This window comes from Balaenoptera borealis, assembly GCF_965194805.1.
Source record: "Balaenoptera borealis genome assembly, chromosome: 16".
Taxonomy (NCBI): domain Eukaryota; kingdom Metazoa; phylum Chordata; class Mammalia; order Artiodactyla; family Balaenopteridae; genus Balaenoptera; species Balaenoptera borealis.
Window position 1 is genome coordinate 49,581,034 of NC_138872.1, and position 23,518 is coordinate 49,604,551.

Here is a 23,518-nt window from a genome sequence, read left to right on the forward strand (position 1 = left end):
ATAGAAGCAGAAAGTAGGACAGTGGTTGTCAGGGGCTTGGGGAGGGGGAAAGGGAGAGTTCCTGTTCAATGAGTATAGAGTTTAAGTCACACAAGACGAGAAAGTTATATAGAGATCTGCTTTCAGTTAACAACACTGTACTGCACGCTTAAACATTTGATAATAGGGTAGACTTCATGTTATGAGTTATTTACTGCAGACAAAAAAATGTCATTGATTTAACTGAACTGGGAAGCTGGAACCTAAGTGTACGCTGAGGGAGAAGCTAACAAGGTGCAGCTGACTCAGACCATGCCATCCCAGAAACACTCAAAAATCAGAGGCACCAGCCACATCAAAGGCAAGGAGAGGTGTTAAAAATCTGTATGGAGAACAATTAGGGTTTCTATTTTGGAAAATGAACCAGAAAGTTTCAGTATTAGAAATAACAAACACATAAAGAGCTGGGAATAGGTGTTATATTAAAAGTGGGGATTAACTGAAATGGTCTCACCACTGCACCATGATATTCCCTTCTCATGATTAGATCCCAGAATGCAAGCAGCCAGACTTTGCTCTTCAGGCTGGATGTGGGTGTATTCCTCTTTGGAAAACTGACATGATCAAGAGATAGGACCTAGAGTTATTTGGGGGTACTCCCCCCAAAAGGCTGTGTCTCCATTCAGGCACACAGAGGTTCAAATCAATTTTTTAAAATGAATGGACAGCTAAGGATAATCAGGCATTTGAGAAAATACTCTAAAATAAAAGTTTAGGGCTTCCCTGGTGGCACAGTGGTTGAGAATCTGCCTGCCAATGCAGGGGACACGGGTTCGAGCCCTGGTCTGGGAAGATCCCACATGCCGCGGAGCAAATGGGCCCGTGAGCCACAATTACTGAGCCTGCACGTCTGGAGCCTGTGCTCCGCAACAAGAGAGGCCGCTACAGTGAGAGGCCCGTGCACCGTGATGAAGAGTGGCCCCCACTTGCCACAACTAGAGAAAGCCCTCGCACAGAAACGAAGACCCAACACAGCCATAAATGAATGAATAAATGAATAAGTAAAATAAAAGTTTAAGCAAATAAATACTTACTAAAACCATAAAATAGTGAACTCAGAGGAAAGAGAAAATGCAGGGAGTAGAACAAAAGTTTAAAAGAACTAGGAGTTCTATGTGGCAGAAACCTACATGGAAGTGTGCATTACAAGCATTTTCTGAAACTTTAAAAATTAAAAACCCAATATATAGGAATATTTTAAAGAAAGTCATTCTCAGTTGGGTTAATCCATTCTATATAGTGAAAATCCTAGACTTGTGACACATGTATAGCAAGAAGTATATAACAGTGTATTCTTTTAAATCTTTTTACGTTAACCTATGCATTAAGTGCCATAGAGGTTATTAATAAATACTTTGGTGGAAAACAAAAATAAATAAAAATAAAAGAACTAGGAGGAAAACTCTGCAGAGAATAGAAGTCGCATCAATGAAACAAGAGCATGATGCTATACAAAAGGAACAAGAAAGAGCTCTTGCTGTTAAAAAAGTCTGTATATATACACACACACAACATATATATGGATATATGGACACATACAAATCTTCTCAAAAAGTAGAACAAAAAGACAAAGAATATGGAAATAAAACAAGGAAAAATAATATAACTATAAGATTTATCCTATAATTTGCCCAACAACAAACTGATAGTTCTCCAGAAAAGAGAGAACAGAGAAAGAAGTTATCAAAATAATAAAAATAATAATAGTACAAAATATCAATAATAATCATCTCACAGCATCCCACTCCATCCCATGTCCATCCCTTTGTCATTTGGTTATCAAATTGACTGTCAAGGTGTCTTGGTGCTTGTGTTCAAGTAACTTTTGTTTTATTGAATAATGGCCCCAAATCACAAGAGTAGCGATGCTGTGTTGGCAATTCGAATACGCCAAAGAGAAGACATACAGTGCTTTCTTTAAGTAAAAAGGTGAAAGTTTTGTACTTAATAAGGAAAGAAAAAAAATCATATGCTGATGTTGCTAAGATCTACAGTAAGGATGAATCTTCTATCTGTGAAACTGTGAAGAAGAAAAAAGAAATTTGTGCTACTTTTGCCGTGGCACCTCCAACTGTAAAGGTTATGGCCACGGTGAGTGATAAGTGCTTGGTTAAGACAGAAACGGCATTAAATTTGTACAATAAGATCTTTTGAGTGAGATAGAAAAGAGAGACCATGTTCACATAAATTTTATTAAAGTCTATTGTTATAATTGTTCCATTTTATTTTTAGCTATTGTTAGTCTCTTACTGTGCCTAATTAATAAATTAAACTTTATCATAGGTATGTATGTGTAGGAAAAAATATAGTATATATAGGATTCAGTACCATCTGTGGTTTCAGGCATCCACTAAGGGTCTTGGGACATATTCCCCAGGTATAACGGGGGACTACTGTATTCAAAAGCTGGAAGAAATATAAATGTGTGTGTGTGTGTGTGTCTTGCATTTGAAGAAGTAAAATTCTCACCCTCCATAGAAGAAAGCCAATAGACTATATCTGAGATGAAATAGCACATTTCAGCATACACATATTATTTTAAAATGTGGACTTAACACAAGGAACAGCTAAAGCATTGACGGATAATGCCTCTGAGGGACTGGGACTTGGTAGAGGTGGGGCAAAAGATTGCCATCATTAACGTTAAGCCTTGCATTTAATTTTTAAAACTGTATTATTTTGGCAAAATTACAGTGAAAATAAAATCACCTGCTCAACTAAATGTGATGTGTTCATGACATAGGTGTAAAATTGTTAAAGGACTGCAGTGAATAAACGTGCTAAAACAGGTAATTTTCAGAAATCCGTATCAGTCACTTTGTAATTATACACCGCAGAGTAAAATATCGCTAGTCACAGCTATCATCTTCTGATCACTTACCTTAGTATCATCTCATGATATGTTCACCCCAACCCTCGAGATAGGTGCTATTAATACTGACCACACTTCACAGGTGAGACTATAAGAAGCTAAATAACTTATGTAAATTTATGCAGTTGGAGAATGAAGTGGTGGACATGCAATTAAAACCTGAATCTACCAAAGCTCCTAAACTTGACCACAAGTCTACACTCCAGACAGACTAGGAGGTTACAGGAATTCAGAGAGCGGCGAGAGCTCTGGACTCACCCTCTTTTTCCAGACCGAGCAACCCAGCAGATGGCAAGTTTCCTTGTACTTCAAAGAAAAGTTAAATCCAATGTAATTTGCTATTTGGTAAGGCACAGGTTTGCATTTTAAAAAAGAATTTTGAGGTTCTTTTAAACTCACTTCCTACATGTTTTTCATCAGGTTATTTTTAGATTTTTCAGCATGAATTTTTTTAAATTAATTAATTATTTTTGGCTGTGTTGGGTCTTCGTTTCTGCGAGGGCTTTCTCCAGTTGCGGCGAGCGGGGGCCACTCTTCATCGCGGTGCGCGGGCCTCTCACTATCGCGGCCTCCCTTGTTGCGGAGCACAGGCTCCAGACGCGCAGGCTCAGTAGTTGTGGCTCACGGGCCCAGTTGCTCCGTGGCATGTGGGATCCTCCCAGACCAGGGCTCGAACCTGTGTCCCCTGCATTGGCAGGCAGACTCTCAACCACTGCGCCACCAGGGAAGCCCAAGCCAAGTGGTTTTGTGTAACCCACACAGACGATAAGTGACAGGCCTGTGATTAGAACTCACAACTCCTGATTCTGCCTCCACCTCTCTTCCCACCACCGTGCAGCTCTTCACGTGGCTCCTCACGGGGCACCCACTGGTCTCTCTGCCCTGAAAGGGCCATTTTGCTTCTGTCTCACGCCAAAGTTCATGCTTTGGAGAAACCCACCTCTATTAGATCTTTTGCAAATTCATTAATTTCTTAAACTTGAACAAACCTAAACAAGGAATGGACTCTTATAAGGAAAACCATTTTTCCTTGGCTTCCCCATCTTGGCAGGTTATTTAAAATATACACAAAATAAAATTTGGTAGCAACTCCTAACGCTTATACCTCCCGTATACCTATGAAACTAACACAAGTTTATAAGTAAAATATCAACAGCATAATATCCAAAGAAATATCATTGACAAAAAGACCCTGCGGATATGCTACAGACCACTGAGGGGCAGTGTCTCAGGGATCAGCCTGTCTGTCCATTGTAATAGGCTCCACGCCTGACTCAGTCCTCCACGATTCATCCCCAGCTGAATGGTGGGAAAATTATCTATTGCTGTACAATCAGCTACTCCAAAAGTGAGTGCCTTGTATCAGCTCTTTTATCTGGCTCAAGATTTTGTGGGTCAGAATTTCAGAGGAGACACAGCTGGGTGGTTTGTCTCCAGGTAGAAGCAGACAGAGTGGCTGCCGAGGCTGAAGGGACCACTTCCAGGATGATTCTTCATTCCCACGTCTGTATCTGCGCGCACTTTAGCATCCCTCTCTCCTCGTGGCATACCAGCCTTTCCATCTGGCTTGGCCGTCTAATAGCAGGGTGTTCTCAGGGTAGTCACACTTCCTGCATGGCGGTTGGGTTCCAAGAGGCCAGAGTAGAAGCTACCAGGTCAGGTAAGGGCCATATCAAGAACTGGCATAGCATCACTCCTACCACATTCTACTGCACAAAAAGTCACAAGCCTGCTCAGATTCACGGGATGGAGAAATAGACTCTAGCTATTGATAGAGAAGGGCCAGGTCACATTGCAGAAGAGCACACGTGATGAGAGATGTTGTTCTAGACATCTTAGCAAAATGCAAGGTCCCCAGTTTGGCACAAATGCCCCATCCGTTCTCACTAGCCAGAGACTGCATGGTAGTAATTGCTGCCGATATAATTATAAACGTGAGTGCCAAGCTTATAGGAAAGTCTCAGTCCCAAGGAGTCACCCATAAAGTTAGAACATGCTTTTATTCATATTTTTATTATGGTCCTGAATAAAAAATACACCGTACAGGGGACTTCTACTGTTCCCCATGTCTAGTTTTTCTCTCCTTCTTGAGCACATAGGAGCGCTCCACTTCTCGGCTTCTTCACGCTGACTCAGGCGTGGTGTCTCTTTCTGGCCCACGGGTGATGAGGAGAAGTGATATGTGTCCTTTTCAAGATGAAGCATTTCATCTTGAGCATTTCCTCTTCCCCTTTCTCTTCCGGTGCCCTGGGAGCCATGTTAGGGTGGTGGCACCTCAAGATGCTGGAACCTTCAATAGCATCAGTTACTGAAAGATTATGTTAATCAGGGCCCCCAGGGACGCGTGCTGGTCACGCAGCACGAGTGCACGGTAAACATTTGTACGTCAAACCATTGGGACGTGGGGGCAACATAATCTAGCTTGTCTTAACTAATATTTGTATTATTCACAACATGCCGGTAGAAAATGCAAGGACCCCAACATAATACAGTTTGAGGAACACTGATTTAATTCACACTACAATTTTTCATGGAGTAGAGGCGGGCAAGGAGAATAGTGGAGAATTAAGTGGGAGAAAATGCAAAAGAAGTAGATGACACCATCCCCTTTTCTGCTCTGGCAAAAGTTATAATGTATTTGTGAAACAACTATGTACTTTCAAAGATGAAGTCACCCTTATAGTTTTGAAATCTTAGGCATTTATTTGTAGACGTTTGCACTTTCATTGTGATTCCATGATAGAGATGAAAAATTAAGGCAAGTTATTTCAGACATTTGGACTTTCATTGTTATTTAATGATACAGATGGTAAAAGAGAGGCAATTAGTGAAGGTTAAGTGACTTGCCCATGTCACATGAATAAGTGGTAGAGGAATTTTTTGGAGTGCTCTGATAGAAGTCAAATGATAGGTTATATTTTAGCCATGGAGAATATGATCCTGAGCTGAATTAGTCTATTTCTGAGATGTCTTCACTTACTCATTAAAAAGGAATCACTGTATTAAGTTTTAGAAAAATCTGATTTGGTCCACACGTGAGTGCCACCTGGTACTCTCATGATTAGCGTTGATGATTACTCATTGATTTTGGTTTTTTGATTAAAAATTTTCATGATTAAACAACCATTTGCAGATGTGTGGACAAATTATCAAGTGAATTCAAATTACCTCTAAAGACAAGATTGAAAACTGATTGGTCTGGTGATTTTGGTCATGTGAATAGCTGAATTAGACTGCTCCATGGGAAACGAACTGATTGCTCAGAGAGCAGTGTACACAAACAAATCAACTAGATTCAGAGTGATGCAGTTAAGCTATATAAACCCAGCCTCCAAATAGCCTCCCTGGTGAGACACTGTTTTTCATTTAACCTGAATGCTGTTTTGGGGGCTTTGGGTACTTCATAATTTCCTTTCAATATGAGGTCAGTGTGAGATACTCCTTAGCGTCTATAGTAATAGATTTATATCATCCCGGACAAAGGGTTTTGAGCTTTGTCATTTTTTCTGTTCTATTCAACCTTTTTATTAAGAACTGGTTGAGGATATTGATGTTGATCAAAATCAGAGATGACAGGGAGGAGACTGAATCAGGATCCAACAAAATCTTGACAGGTCATAATGAACTCTGATAAGATGAAACATTCAAAAATTAAACCTAAGTCCTTGCTTTAGGACCAATATCCCAATCTTCCAAGGACGGATTGATTTGCAGCATATTTGAGCAGAAACTAGAAGTTCTGGCTAGTTGTAGGGTCGGTATTCGTCAAAATAAGATCCGTGACCTCTAAAGAAGGATAAAGTGATCCTATGGTATGTTCATAGAAGAACAGCTTTCAAAATATGGGAAATAAGATTCCAGTGCTACTCTGACATCATCAGAAGGTAGCTGGATTGTCTGTTTAGTTCTCAGACAATGTTCAGAGAGGTGTGATGAGGAAGGCCAGGAAATAAGACCAAATTCAATGAAAACATCTGAAACAACCAGGAATGTTTACTCTGAAGAAGGTCCAGGGCCATGGTAACTATCTTCAAATGTTTGGAGCTTTCTCGCGTGGAGGAGGAAATGATTTAGCCCCAGAGAGCAGAGCCTGGATTGTGTCCCAATGCTTTGGGGTTGCCTTAAGGAAGAACTTTTATGCGGACCACCTTTGCAAACTGTGAGGTCGGGGGCTTGTCATAGAGGTGACTTGCCCGATGCCAAGTCATCTTGTTTTGGGAGGTTGAAGAGGACAGATCACAAAATGGAGTCCCATGGACAAATCTGTTCTGCTGACAGATTTTCTTCAGTTTTTTCACGTGTCAAGAATTTTTTATTTAGTCACTAATACTTTTAAGAAGCACAAAGATTTTGCACAAAGGTTGGCATTTTCTGATTTTCTTGAAAAACTGGGATATCTGGCAACCATGGACCTCCATTTTTGTGAGGTGACAATCATCTGAGGAAGAGGTTCTGCTTCCTCCTTCTGATAGGGTTGTAACTCTGGTTTTCCACAGTCCCCTCCACTCCCTATTGTATTCCCACCTAGAGGCAGAAGAAAATGTGATCATTTGTCCTCTTGCTTGAGTTACTGCTTTGCTTACACCCAACCCACCTCAACTGGTAACTTATTTGCCCAGCTTCTCTAGGCGTTCTGTTTGTGATCCTGATCTGACACACTGATTGACTGGGTTGGAGAATAGAACTTAATTAGAAATCACTGGTTTTCAAACTTAATTTTTTTAGTTGAAATACCTCTGCTCCATCACACCCAGCTTGCCAAATGAAATCTTACACCAAATCCCAATTCATAAAACAGGATAGAGAACCTATTATCTTTGAGGTGGATGAAAAACCTCCACCTCATCATCTAGCATTTCCCTTGAGGCAAGAAGTGGAATTTTAGGGCTCTGATGAACTAGTTTGAACAACACACAACGTGAAATTTTCTTGTAAAAGATGAGGATACTAACATAAATGATAGTTCTTCCAAACACTTTAGAGTATTGGTTTAAAGAAAATCCCCATTTCTCAGATGAAAGTAAAGACATGCAAAGGAAGGATCACAAACTAGTGGGAAATCTGGGTTTAGTTCTGGCTTTCACGTCAACCAGTTGGAGGAACTTCAGAGTTGCCCCTGGAATCTCAGATATCAACACCTGAAGGGACATTTCAGAGCTTAACTAGTCTACACTCTTTACTGTATTGACAAGGAAACTGAAGACTGGGGGATAAAACGGTTTGTCAAGGAAATGTGGCTAGTTGGTATCAGAGCTAGTGTTACAACCCAAAAGCAACCTCAAGCTGCATGCCCTCCTTCACGCTCCTTTTCTCCCTCGTAGGCAATTATTTGAGTCTGTTTCCACACAATAGATTTGAACCACTTTGGTTTTCTTCTGCTCTCTGGGAGGGCTTTCTCCTGTCATTTCTCTGAGGTGTCCTTACAAACTGACATCCATTAAGCAATTCTTTACATGGGGCGGGCTGCTCTTCCTTTTCAAGGGGAATGGAAAATAGAAAATTGTTTTGTCTTACCTGTTTTCTCTCAGGCAGTTAGTTCTTTATTGCTAAATGGGACATACTTGCCATAGAGAAGATGGAAAACACAATATTTTTGGTACAGATAATGGGAAACCAATTAGATAAACTCCAGCAATTGGATTGTTATTCAGACCTGAATCTCTTTGTCTCGCGGCTTTTTACTCTTTTCCAGACCTGGCTTCAGTCATTTCCTCTCCTCAACCCAAAAGGGTTTGAAACTACCTGAAATGGTAAGAATTCAATTCCTCTCATTTTCTAAATTCCCTTGACTTAGATTTAAGAGCACGAAGCTTGTTTATGGATGAAGATGTGATCACAAACATGTCAATGGACATCATAAAAGGAAAATGGCTAAACCAATTTAAAAATAGCCGAAGAGGGTTTTAGAGTGTTTTTTAAAAACTTTCTGAGGCTTATCCAACTCCAAACATAACTTTGTCTCATGAAACATGATCTTAGCCAGATAGACATACTTATTTTAACCATTTGTTCATGTCATCGTTAAGGAACACCGATAGCCTCCTTCAGCTAAGCGTTGAATACAATTCACTTTGGAGCAGTGGTTTAAGGAGTGAGGAATTACTTTCTAGAAAGATATTGAATCTTAATGGGGAATTATTTTAAGAACTCTATCTTTCTGAAATCCATGAAAATGTGATCAAGGTTGAATCAACACAGCTTGGATTTTTGTATTTCTTAATTGCAGATTAAGGTTCTTACCTTCGGGTCTACAGTCAAACTTGATCTGTCTCACAGCTTTTATAGTTCCTTAAAATTAAAAAGAAATGCCCAACTCAGATTTTCCTCTTGCCACGTCAAACAGAGGCTGTTTCCCGGTAACTTCACCCAGCAGCTCACAGAACTGGGTCTTGGCTCTGAGATATTGCCTAGTTGGGCTTGAGGTTTTAGAAGCTTGGTTCTTATGCATTCTGAGTCAAATGTGACACCATCCAGCCCAGATACAGCAGTGTCTGGTTGAGATAAAATTCATGCCACCATTTTTATTTCATAATCTCATGTTTGCACCATGAAGTTCAATACGCTTTCAGAAAAAATAGATTAGAGATGGAAAAACTGAAGCAGCACATTCCATTGACATCTCTAAGTGGCTCATAAGAAATAATTATAGGGACGGCCAAGATACTCTGGTAAAATGTGAACAAGGTAGGGCACATTGACTAGATTAGTCTTTGCTTGACCTCTGATCCTCTTCCTCTATTATTTTTCCCTTCTCTATCTCCTCCGCTGGTCCCCAGTCATCTCCCAGGCTTCTACATTCTAGAATGCCCTAGGGTTCTGTCCCACACAGCTTGTCTTCTCTAGTTACACTCATTTCTTAGATAATCTCAACTAGTCTCATGGCACTGAATGCTATCAATGTATGGGCGACTCCCATTTTATGTCTCCAGCTCCAAACTCTATCCTAAATTTTAATATCCCTTCGCTTATTTTACTTCTTGACTTGGATGCTCAATGCAACCCTCAAACGCTAACATGCTTAAAACTACTCACTTGATTCCCTACCCATTCCCAGTCAACCTGCTTCTCCCCGAATCTGTCCATCTACATAAATGCTACCTCCACGTGCTAATAACTCAGGCCAATAGCTCTAGAGTTACCTTTGCCTGCTCTCTTTCTCTCCCATTCCTTATCTAATCTGTCAACAAAAGAATCAGTAAATTTGAAGTCTCTACTTTCACAAAATATTCCTAAATATAGTTTCTCACCACCTCGACCAGCTTCTACCCTGGTCTAAGCCATCATCCTTTCTCCATCATCCTTTCAGAAAAGTTGTCATCACCTTGCACTGATCTCCCTGATTTCCAGCGTGCGCCCCCATGCCCACCCCATCATCTATAATTGACCCCAAAGTAGAGAAATCCCATCTCATTCGGTCAGTCCAAAGTCCTTACCCTGACCTGTAATGTCTTCTCCGGTCTCGCTTCCTTGCTGACCTCATTTCTTCCCCTGTTCTTCCGGGCTCCCATCTTCCCAGCCTTCCTGGCGTTCTCGCTGTTCACAGAACACATCAAGTGCGCCTTGGACACGAGGCCTTTACCTTTGCTGGTTCCTCTGCTGGGGATGACCTTTCTCCACAACCATATGGAAACCTTCCTTACCTCCTTCAGGTCTATATTTAAATGTCACCTTACCAGAGTAGCCAACCCTGGATGCTTTTTATAAAATAACACCCCTCCCCTGCCACTCCCTCTTCCTCACAATTTTCTCTATTTATCCTCATAACACCTTCACCAGCAGTCACGTAATTGCTTTATTCATCTGGATTTTGTCTCTGTCCTTCATCCCCACTAGTATATAAGCTTCACGGGAGGAATTCTTGGTCTGTTTTGTTCCCTGTTGTGTCCCAGTACTTAGAACAGTGCACAGCATGTAGTTGAGCTTAGTAAATACTTGCTGAATAAATAAATGGTTTGCTAGCAAGCAACTAGATAATGGAGTTATATTGTGAGTTTAATGAGCGTACACAAAATGCTTATTTTTAGGTGATATAATAGAGGCATTTTAGATATTTAAAGGCATTTCCTTTGCATCTTGGGGAAGGCTGGGGAAGGAACGAGGTAAGGCAGGTCAGGAGAAATTTGCCTTAAAAACATTGAAGATTTTGGTAGAAAGTCCTAAAAGTTTGCCAGCTCACCATTCGAGGGTCATCATCTTTTTTTTTTTTAACTTTGGGTTTATTTATTTATTTATGGCTGTGTTGGGTCTTTGTTTCTGTGTGAGGGCTTTCTCTAGTTGCGGCAAGTGGGGGCCGCTCTTCATCACGGTGCGTGGGCCTCTCACTATCACGGCCTCTCTTGTTGCGGAGCACAGGCTCCAGACGCGCAGGCTCAGTAATTGTGGCTCACGGGCCCAGTTGCTCCGCGGCATGTGGGATCCTCCCAGACCAGGGCTCGAACCCGTGTCCCCTGCATTGGCAGGCAGATTCTCAACCACTGCGCCACCAGGGAAGCCCGAGGGTCATCTTGTGAGTTATGAAGACAATACAGAAGCACTTTCTTCTTTCCCTGGTGCTTTCCTCTGCATTAGAGCTTCTTAGAATTCTCCCAAAGACAGTTAAGACTCCCTGGAGATCCCTGGGCTTGCTGGAAGGGTGTCTTCCAGAGTGTCCTTCCTTCTCTTTTGGTACACGTGGCAGCGTGAGCAGGAGTGATCACTTAAAATACACTCACAACAACTAGAAAAAGCCTGGCTTACTCCTTAGCAGATTTGCCTGTGCCTTTCTGAATCCATAGTAAACACTTCTCCCCTGTTCCCCACAAAGAGTTAATTATATCACTGGCAGCAGTTCTTTGAGGCAGGAAGCCAGGCACATCTGCAGCGCCCAGAGGAGATACAGAAAGTCCTCCCTGCTGAATAATAAAACCAGCAGATTAGGGCAGATCAGCTTTTCCCACAGATTAGAGCACCACTGAAGGCATCTCTCCTCTGCTTCCTCCCGCAATACACTTTCCCTTCTCCAGATGCCGTCAAGTCACTCTCAAAATGTGTAACCCATGAAGGTGTACACTTGCTGAGCCAATCTCTTGATGAGGTGTCTAGAAAATGAATTTGGTCACCAGCTGGGATGCCAAGTCAGAAGCCGCTCCACGTGGGTTCTCAGCTTCACCCTTTGGGCTCGAAGTGTGGTCAGGGTTGTGTGCCTACAAATTCATGTTTCCCTCTGAGCTAAATGCAATCCCAGGAGCAGGGCAGTGCGGGGGAGCTGGGCTGCCTGGAGAAAGCTGCTGACCCTAGAGGCATGCCAACTCTTCCAGAAAGACCAAGGCTCAGGGCAGAATTTTGGCCCCCATGGTCTCCAGACCCTGGCGTTACTCTCATGATTATGTGATACATCACATAGTAAAAGGGACTTCATAGTTGTAATTAAGGTGACTAATCTGCTAAGACCAAGAGAGAGAGATTATGCTGGGTTATCTAGGTGGGTCCAACAGAGTCACAGGAGCCTTAAGCAGAAGAGGAAGCAGAGAGATGTGAAGCACAAGAATGATTTGATGTGTGTTGTTGGCTTGAGGATGGAGGGAACCACAAGAGATGAAAACACTGCACACCACATTCTTAGAAACATCTTTTATACACGCAACTCCCCACCTCAGAGTCTGTTTCCAGGAAATCCAAGCTAAGATACCATCTTTGTTTACTTTTTTGTAGAGAAATCACACCGCAGGGATAGAGTTCTGAAGTGGGTAAAGTGCAAACTATGCACGGTCAAAATGAACTTTGAAATTTTCTTAGGAAAGTTAGAAATCAATATACTGTGTCTCAATTCATCACAAATGTGTGGAATTTCCTTCCACAAGGAATCTGGTCCTGTCCTATTGTTCACACAGCAGACGAACACGTTGGCTTGTGCTTAGGAAATATTTTGCTTCAAAAGTATTATCTTTAAACGCTGGAGTCTCTCACCCAGAAAGGTGAACTGCTCCCACTTTGAGTCAGGAGGGAAAGAGGCCGACTGCATTCTCAGATGACTCTACTTATTCACGCCACTTCAGGGCATATCCCAGTTGAGCAGAATCATGAGCAGAAGTGCCCACCTTGCTATTACTTTCCCTCCTTTTTCACTTTTCTATTTATAGCTGAGTTCATTGAATTCACATAAATCACATAAGCCAATGATGTAACTTCATATTTTCCCTTTACACTATTTCTGATTTAGAGAATCCAGTTATCATTTAGTGAGAACAAGGTCTTAAAGAATCACAAGTTCGTAAGCAGTATCAATCCTCATTTAGCTTTTAATTATTTATTTATTTATTTATTTATTTATTTATTTATTTTTGGCTGCATTGGGTCTTCGTTGCGGTGTGCAGGTTTCTCATTGTGGTGGCTTCTCTTGTTGCGAAGCACGAGCTCTAGGCGAGAGGGCTTCAGTAGTTGTGGCATGCGGGCTCAGTAGTTGTGGCGCATGGTCTCTAGAGCGCAGGCTCAGTAGTTGTGGTGCACGGGCTTAGTTGTTCCGTGGCATGTGGGATCTTCCTGGACCAGGGCTCAAACCTGTGTCCCCTGCATTGGCAGGCGGATTCTTAACCAATGAGGCACCAGAGAAGTCCCTCATTTAGCTTTTTTTTTATATCAGATCTGCTGTTGCAAGGAGTCGTGAGGTTTATTATTTCTTCCCCATCAGTTATGGTCGTGTGACCCCAGAGAAGTCAGTTACCCTCTCTGGGTCTATTTTGTCTGAATTATATTTTAAAGCTTCAAGGCAAAGCGTTGAATCAATGTCTCCTTTGGAATCTTCCTGCTCTACTATTCTCTTTGTGCAGAGGAGGAGGGAAATTAGTTTATAAAATCTAAGTCAGTGACAGAGCAGCACCATGCAGTGTGAGAACCCCTCACAAACCACAGGATGGTCGGTAAGTCATGAGCCTCCCTAAACTCGCATTTCCTCACCCGTAAACTGGGGATCTGATACCACTTAATTTGCAGGAGATATCTGAGGTTTAATGAGATGATGCCTGCTAAATCCTTAGCACGGGTTGCATGGTAGGATTTGCAGCAAGAGTTCACCTGCCACTGCCGACAGCTTCTTGCATCAAGCATCTCCATCTGCCACTCTGCTTGGGGACTTTCTCCAGCATCCTGAGGCTTGTTCAGCCTGTGCACAGGGTAGTTCGGAAGTGCCAGGGATTTAACATCCCAGGTCAGCTCAAAAATGAGAGACAGAGCCAGTAGATTACTCATCGGGCAACCGCCTTCCTTGTGGGACAGCTCTGAAGGGCCCCCAGTGGGACTGAGTCTCAGCTGCCTACAATGCAGACCTGCTAAAAATCTCACCCTCTATTTGCTTTCCTCACTTCCCTCCATCATTTTACTCGTTCTCTTGTGCATCTGAGAATCAACCTCCCAAATAAGTGACCCTCTTCTAAGCCCCTGTCTCAGGGTTTGCTTTTTGCGGGAACCCAAACTAAGACAACAGCATTCAACAGACACGAACTAGTCTTACGATTGTTATCAAATTAAACTGAGAGGAAGCCCCAGAGAGATCCCCTCTGGCCTCTTCTTACTCAGTGGTCTGGTTCCTGCAGAAATGTCATGAGCGTAATCTTGCTTTCTCCTCACTTATGTGCAGAGGGTCACTAGCTGGCTGGCTGGGCATTGAGACGGATGAGCCCAAATGCCCTCCTAATGGATTGCACTGTACAGGTATTCACTTGCATTTGTAGTTCAGTTTTTGTAAAGCAGCTTTCCTCTTGAACCCTGAGACACACATTCTAAAAGCGTGTGCTTGTTGCTTCTGGATTCTTGAGGAGAGGAAATAAGGTAGAGAGAAGCAGGGAGGGAAAACCAGAGGAAAAAGGGAAGAAATGATGCTAAACTTTGCTATGCACTCCTTATGGAGTGAATACCTCTTCAAGGTAGGCAATGTGGTTCCCTTTTTTATGATAGAAAATTGAGCTGTTAACAGAACAGGAAAGGTCCAGGTCACTGAAGGGGTCACATGACAACTGTTGGGAGGTGGGTTTGGGGCTGAGTCGCACCCAATAATTTTTTTTTTAATGTTTCCTGTGCCTCTGTCTCTCCTTCTCTATCTTATTCTGCACTCTCTGGCATCAACATCACTTTATTTCTGTTCCATATGTCCCCAGTTTATTTCTCTGTCTGCAATAGACATGTCAGATGCACCCATGAACCCTTGTTATTCCACGGAGGAGTCTCTCTTGGGAATTCTGGCTAATCTGTGCCTCTAAGGCCCCAAGAGTTAAGGGAATTTCGTTCCACTTTCAAACCCCACCATTGGCCAACTCTATACTTGCACGGCTTTATTCATGGACCATCGAGCTCTTATGATCATGCATCATGGACCGTCTTTTCCCCGTGAGAATCCCAATTCCAAATAGGTTGTTCCCTTGTCTGACCAAGAGACCTAAATCCAGGTTGGAAAAGATGGTCACCATTGTTGGGCACCCGAACTGCTGTTTTGAGCTTTCCAACTCATGTGCGACTCAGGCACACGTCAACCTCTTTGTTACCTCCATTTCAAGATGGAATAGCATCTGTTGGTCCAACTCATGGTACAAGGAAAGGAGAAGATGAAGAAAAGGCACCCATGAATGCCCTCTGGAATAAAAGCTCTACAGAAATTCAAAATACTATTGTATTTGCTATACGATTTATAATAAACTCACCATGTCTGTGTTTCTAAATAAGTAAAATATAATTAAATCTATCGGCTTTCTTTTTTTCCCTAAAGAAGACATTCAGAAGATAAATTAGGGGATTTCTATACATTTCTTAGAGCAGTATCTCAAAACCTCAAACCTCACTATTTTAGAGTTACGTATGAAGATAAAAAACAACCTATTAAAAAAAAGAAATGTGGAAACCAGAAACAATTTTTTTAAGGTATAAAAATCAAAACCAACCAAATAAACCAAGCTATTTTTTCTGGGGGGGGTTATAAATTTTTTTTTAAAGGCACTAAAATGATCTAATTTCTATTTTTAGCAGTCCCGCAGGCTGAGACTCTCATGCGTCACTGTGACGTAAGGAGAGGACACGCCCACTGGAGGAAGGTTTGGTCAAAACCAAAACGAAAAGTGAGGGAAGGCATTTTTCTCCACGACATTTTCTATTTGAAAGTAGATTTTCCAGAACATAATTGTGTTTTTTCTTCTCTTCTCCAAATTTTAATCGAAGTACAGTCAGCCCTCCGTATCCGCAGATGTGGAACCCGCGGATATGGAGGGCCAACTTCGCAATGCCATTTACATAAGGGACTTGAGCATCTGCGATTTTGGTATTCGCGGGGGTCCAGGAACCAATTCTCTGTGGAAACTGAGGGACGACTGTGATCAGTTATTTAATATTAATCCAAGGAAAGACACAATACATACAAGTGGATTGTCCTTATCATTACAAATTACTGTGACTGATGTTAGGTATTTGAAAAGACTGGAAGCTAAGAGCTTAGCGATTATGACAAAATTTAACGTAACTTGTGGAGGAAGAACGTAAATGAATTTCTTTGCTTGTTTGAACTGTTGAAGTGCCCAAAGCAATTACAAGCCATTCCCAGCTTCTGTCAACCACCTGAGTTTCAGCTATGATAATGAATCCATTAAAAAATAATATCAATTATTGTATTATTAAGTCCCATGGACAAAGGAAGCCTGATTCACTCATTATTCAGATTTTTACAAACAGATCACACCAGTCATGTCCAGTTAGTTTTAAAGAATAGGCAAAATTCTCTTTTGTTCAGATTGTATCGTTCTATGAGATTTTTGAAGACTATCCAGTGAAACTAACTTTTGTGGGTTTTTGGAGTGCCCTGAAAACTCACAAATATGCTCAGAATAGACCTTTAAAGAACAAAAGTGAATCACTGTGGGATCATGTGCTGACACCTATGGTCATAAGACATGTGAATACACTTGGATGAGGAAGAAGCTAGGAAGATACAGTTCCTGTGTACAGAGCACAGAGGAAACATGAAATGTCCTTTGAGACCGGGGAACTGAGAAAAGGTTTCAGCGGACGGATAGGAGTTTCTGACTCGAAACGGGTGTAAAAATGATCCCAAGGGATAATTGGATGGTCTAGTAGCATTGCTGAGAAAAGGAAATAAACGTTTGTAATTCTTGAATCAAATATAACTTCTCGCAACAAATGACGTTCAGGTTATTTTTTGTTAAATTATCTGGCTTCCATATAACTGGTGGGTGTTATTGAACCATGTGAGTCTTTATGTTTCTGAATGTATTTCATTTCAATGCTCTCTATGTCAGATGAGCAGATATGATTCAACAGGACTGTGAAACAAATGTCTTAAATAAATCTATTCCCCAGCAGCTTTTCAAGTACTTGTAGAACGTATGGGGTTTGATGTGTAGACTGTGGACCATAGTCAGGTTTGACTTTGAGATTTGTTGACGCTGCTCTTAGCTAAAGTTTCACAAATGTCACAGAGGTTTTGAACATGGATTATTTGTTCTTGACCTTGATGCTGAGAAGGAATTTTTGGTTTTATTATTTCATTTCAGCTTTGGATTTATTTATTACATCTTCAAATTATTTTAGCTATCCACACACTTTCCAAACATGTTGTTCTTGCTTCGGTGGTTGCACTGTGACTTCGAATATGATCAGGAACACAGAGTGACTGTGGAAATTAAAAACGGGTTCCTCATGGGATTTTCAGTGACAAGACTTGAAAATGATGAAATGAATTGGTTTCCTTTACCCACAATTAAGAATGTATTTAAAGGAAGCGTTAGAAAGAAGGCTATACTTCTGTTTCCTAGTGGATGCACATTTTAGAATAGCAATGAAAACATGAGATGAACAGTATTATTTCATAGATTAAAACTCTGAAAAAAATCATTAACCATCCATCTATTCGTTTGACAGTCACTTTTTGAGCATCTACTGTGTGCTCAGAACTGCACTATACAGAGATACCCAGAAATAAAAAAGACACCGTTTTTGCTTTTTAGCGTCTAAATGACGTTACATGGCATTATGCTAGTCCTTTTAGCAGAAAGAAATGGAAAGGCAAGAGAATACCTTTAAAACAGTCTGCACCAGAATCTTTTTCTTAGCTATTGCCCTGAATATTGATGAACAAATATAAAGATAATTGAAAGCAGCCCTGTATTGGCCTGGACAAAAAGTCCATGTGATCCCTTTCTAGTCGTTTTCTTCTTTTCCTTAAACATAAAAGTTAGTCGTGAAATGAGGGACAAACATCCTTGAAATTTCTGTTCTGAAGCCAAAACAAAACCAAAAGTAAGCTTGGTCCTCTATCTTTTTCTTCTCTATTTGTTGGGTTGATAGGAGATCTTGGTAGTTTCTTTGGCTAAAAAGCTACCTAGGTAGATTGAGCCCTGAGAGTCTACAGAAGCTGAAACCCTCCCGGACTTATGTACATGGCTCCTTGGGCTCTGTATTGTCGTTCACAAGCCAGGGGACAGCTAGTGAGAGAGGCCAGGAAGTAATGCAGAGACAGGGGAAGAAGGAAGCTGGGGCTGCGAGCATGATTAAAGCTGATAAGCCTAGGAGACAACGTGTTTCAGAGGAGGATAAAACAACTTGTTCTTAAGATCTTGATTCATGAAAAGTAACTTGCAATGTCTGTGCAAGAGACAAGAAACCTGTTTGAATGTGCTTGGGTAACCCCACGTTGAGGTATCCTAACTCGACATATCTGCCCTTAGTTTAAGGTCTAGAAACCCACAGGGCTTCCAGAATCCTCATAACACTGCTGTTGTACTGTTCATCATCAATGCTTTTTGTTTAAGAGTAGTCACCCGATTCCTGTCAGCCGATGCCAAAATTAGGTGACCACAAGGACATCCTGCAGGAAAGACTGAGGCCTTAATCTAATGTTTTGGAACAAGGCAGTCATTACTAGCAGGGTTTTTTGTTTCTTGTTTTTTTTTTCTTTTTGCAAAGAATCATGAGGTCTTATGCTTTATTTCTTTTCCTAAAATGATTTTATTATTCACAGCAGCCCTGACATTTAACCTTGATGAGAAGGCAGATAAAAGCTACGGGAGATTTACAACCTTCAGTTTTGCTACTCTCTTCTCTTGGTCTTTGTGGGCAGGTACATGCATACCCCTACCAGGTAGAGGCAGATGGCTACCGGGACCTTATAATGGGCAATGGAGAATGGATGCTCCTTTCGGTTAAAATAGATACTATTTTGAGGAGAAAGACAAATGATTGGAATCACCAATACATGATTTCCTTCCTTATTATCCATCCCATCTTTTCTTCTCTTTCAGAAACATCACTCCACACTTCAAGAATCAGCATTTCAAAGATCATTTCAAGTAAGTGCAAAAATAAGAAAATCTTAGCCTAATGGGCCTGAGGAGTCTCTCTGAACCCAACGATGGCTTCTTAGTTTCACTGTTCCTTGGTTCTCTTTCCCTATCCAAGCCTTTTAAGCACCACTTTCCTTCTGCCCCAATTTCTTTTATGTGCCTCTCTGAATGATCTCGGGGCAATGTGTTTAATTGTGGAAGAAAAGAAACCAAAGGAACTTTTAAGAATTATATAAATAAAAGTAAAACATTGGCCATAAAGGGTAAGATCATGGGGCAGGTAGGAAGCATAGGGAAAACCAGTGTCACTTGCCCCAGAGTGGTCATTGTCTGCTGGTACCCACTCTGGGTCCACAGGTGAGACAGGCAGCATATCTGTCCAGGGCTTCTCAAGGGCATCCCCAGACACTGAACTGATACAGCCAGGCCAAGGCTGTGATGACAGAAAGGAGAGCTTCTCCCTTAGGTAACGGTGCCAGCTTCTACAACAGACCCTTTACTAATGCTGGGCATGGGCTGACAGCACCGGCAGCTTGGATCTTACTGCAAAAGCAAAGATAAAGGGGCTTCTCAGAGCAGTATTTTCACTCTAGGGAATGCGGGATCCCCTGGGTTGAGGAGATAAAGGAAAATTGCCTGTGGCCTGTCAGTTGGTGATCTGCGGGGAAGTCTGTTTCATCTACGTTCCTAATTAAAGGCCACATTAAACCCAGTCAAATGTTCGCATGAAAAGCCCCACAAGAATGATTCCAGATTCCATCAGCTCCAAAGGAGTCTCATGTTAAACCTCTAACTCAAACGTCTGACCCTCTTCACATCCACTGTCGCCCAAGTCCTGGGGAAGAGGGTATGAAGCCTTCAGTGTACAGAGAGCAAACTGCCTGGATTATTAATTTCCCTCTTGGTGAATTGCGTATGAGAAATCAGAATCTCCCAGTTGAATGAGCGTGGGGAGGGCGGAGGAGGTGGGGACAGTCAGGATTCAACGACGCCCAAAGTTCTTATTCTGAGAAAACAGGAAGTGGGAACACTGGAAAAGGAGCTGCTTTATGGCCAAGATGATAAGTTTGGTTACAAGAAAGTTGAATTTAGGTTTCTGAGGGGAAAGGGAGTAGGAAATGAGAGCTGGTGTCCAAGAGCAAGGTAAAGATCGGAGGTAAAAGTGGGAGTCATGAGCATCCAGAAGGCATGGGGCATGGGGTAACTTATCAGAAAGAACAGTGTGGGAAGAGGGGCTGAGCAGGTCTTGTGGCTTCAGTCGTGCTTGGACACGGAGAAGTCCACTGCCTATTGTGAGCTGATCGCTCACTGGCCATATGGGGCACGGCAGTCTCCTCAGAGCATGTGGATTCACCAGTAGAAACCGCCCATAAAATGACTTATTAAACTGCTTGGTGTCTTCCCAGCCATCGCAGGCCAAAGCATGTCCCTGGGCAACCAGCAGTCCTCACACAGTAACGCAGGAGAAAAAGCCAGAAAAGAGGTGGTACTCCTGTTTACTCCCCCACCTCCGGCCGATCGAGGGTTTAATTATTATGCGTAAGACAGGAGCAGAGTCCCCAGGACCACTCTGCAAGGGATCCATTTGGCCTACACATCAAGTGCCTTTACTTCAGAATTCCTGCCTGCTCCCTTGTACACCCCCCCAATGGGCTCGTTTGCGGCAACAGAGGTTAGAAGGCAGGTTTCCAGGAAAACTCACCCTGGGGTCTCTCTCCAGCTGCTGCTGATGGCGCAGGCTGCGTCTCCTCTTGGCCTTTGCCAGGCCATTGTGATAAAAATGATACAGGCCTTCGGCGAAGGGGAGCTGTGGAGAGTCAAACAGACACAGGCGTGGTTAGCTTCTGGTGGCGCCCTAGAACAGGGACCCCAGAGCTGGGGTGCATGCCGGGGTCCCCTGGGATGGGCATGTATGTGAGAAAACCCCTGCGAACCCCCTGTCAGACTTGGCGCTCTGGTTCCCTGTCACCGTTCTCCTCCCCATTTCCCTACCTTTTCTTATGTAATGCCGTTCACCTCCCCTCCCCCCAAACCTTCTATTCTTTCCTCCATTACTTTAGTTTTTATCCATCTTTTAATCTTCTCTTCTCCTCCGTGGAGCCTTCCCTTTATATTCATCCCCACACCAAGTTCTCCATTCTCTTCTCTTAGGTATCACAAGAAGAGAAAACTACAGACCATTACCCATGAAATGGGCCCCATGTGGACCACAGCAAGCCATCCGCACTGTACCCTGTATGAATCTTTGATCCCAAGTCCATGAACATAATAAAATGGTTGTTGTTTATACTAAGAAGTTTTGGGTTGGTTTGTTACTCAGCAATGGATAACAGGAACAAATAGCTAGCTGAAAAAAATGTTTTATTCCTTCATTTTTTAGGACTGTGCAGACCTGAAACTCTACAATAATATTGGCTCTGTCTGTCAGCGGGTGACACCAGCCTGGAGCAGCCCAGATAAGGGCCCTCAAGGGACATTCCTGGCAAAGGAGGAGGGGGCCTGAGGCCAGAGAAGCAGATACTGGATGAACTTCAAGGGCACAGCAAGTTTGGCTAGGGGTCTGGTGTGCAAATGAAAATCTTTTAGAACACTGTAGCATTTGTGATTTTGTTCCTGTTCATTAAAAACCACATTCTTCAGGGAGAATTAAACATAAATATTTCATGTGCATTTTTCCAGGCTCAGTGATTCTTGAATGTTTTCTCTACTTAACCCTGCTGATGTACTCAGGGTAATGGTAAGATCTGATCAAAAAGGTGCAGGGGTGGAGGGAGAAGGAAAGAAAATGTAAGTGTGCTTATCTTTTGCTCTCCAAAGACTTGTGCTTATGACCACTGTCAGGTGGTGCGAACTTGGAGTTTTACTTCCTATTCTGGAGGGCATGAAGAATCTGAGAATTTTTAACACAAGAAAGGAAATTTGGGGCTCTAGAGCACCAGTGAGCTTTGGAGGGACATTTTTCTGGCTCTGTTTTACTGATTTTTTTTAAAAAATTAAATTTGAATAGAGGCAAATGGAAAACTCTTTCTTACAGTGGAATTCCAATTAACAAAAGTAGAAGTAATGAACAGAAATCGAATATCACCGTTTGGAAACACCATAAATAATTGTGGCTGGCAAGTGTCACCAAAGGATGCTAAAATTAGTGGGGGAAATATAATGATAAACAAAGAGAAATAATACTTTACAGTGGAGAAACCTGGCAGAGACGTCCTCAACCAAGTGATGTAAGTTAACCTCACTACAGATGAAACGTATCAAAATCATGTGCCTCATGATACAATGCACTGAGAAGGAGACATCACTTACATAATTTCCTTGCCAGAAATACATAACCCGTATTCAGTCAGGAGGAAACATCAGGCAAACCCATAACTGGCTAGTACCCTTCAAAATCTTCAAGATCATAAAAGACAAATAAGGACTGCAGAAATTTTTGAAACCAGAGGAGACTAGGGAGACACGACAGTTAAATGTAATACAAATCTTGGATTGGATCCTGGATCAGAAAAAAGGACATTAGTGGAACACTTGGAAAACTGTGAACGAAGTCTGTAGATTAATTAATAGTGTTATATCAACGTTTTTCCTGGCTTTGATAAATTGTACTATGGTTCTGTCAGACGTTAACTTTGGGAAAGCTGGATAAAGGGTATACGGGAACTTTGTTGTCATTTAAAAAAGAGTAATTTTTTTATTGTGGTAAAATATACAGAATATAAAAATTTTTCATTTTAAAGTTTCAAGTGTACAGTTTAGCGACTTTAAGTACATCTCCATTGTTGAGCGGCCATCACCGCTATCGATATCCAGAACTCTTTTGATCCTGCACGTTCAACTCTACATTCATTAAATGATAACTTCCTATTCTTCCCTCCCCCCAGGCCCTGGCCACTGCCATTCTACCTTCTGTCTCTAAGAATATTACTATTCTGGGACCTCATATAAGTGGAATCATAAAATATTCGTCCTTTTGTGACTGGATTATTTCACTCAGCTGAATATCTTCAAGGTTCATCCATGTGAAGCACTGCCAGAACTCCTTTCCTTTTGAAGGCTGAATAATATTCCATTGTACGTATGTACCACATTCTGTTTATCTATTCACCAGATGGTGGACACTTGGGTTGCTTCCACCTCTTAGCTATTGTGAATTATGCTGCTATGAACATGGGTGAACCTGTGTGCAATTTTTGCCAACTTCTTAAGTCTAAAATTATTCCCAAATTGAAAGTTTTTAAAATGTAAAAATACTTTTAAAATTAAATTTGAATGCCCTTAAGAGGGCCATATA

The 23,518-nt window shown here is 41.8% G+C and overlaps 1 protein-coding gene across 1 annotated transcript in view; it reads right to left on the reverse strand.

Moving 5' to 3' along the window:
* The window catches only part of PCSK2 (proprotein convertase subtilisin/kexin type 2), a 216,948-nt gene that overhangs the window by 175,544 nt on the left and 17,886 nt on the right, over positions 1 to 23,518 (reverse strand). The window contains exon 2 of the mRNA XM_082361545.1: positions 20,927 to 21,031. Within this exon, the coding sequence (XP_082217671.1) occupies positions 20,927 to 21,031 (105 nt within the window). The remainder of the gene's footprint in view (positions 1 to 20,926; positions 21,032 to 23,518) is intronic.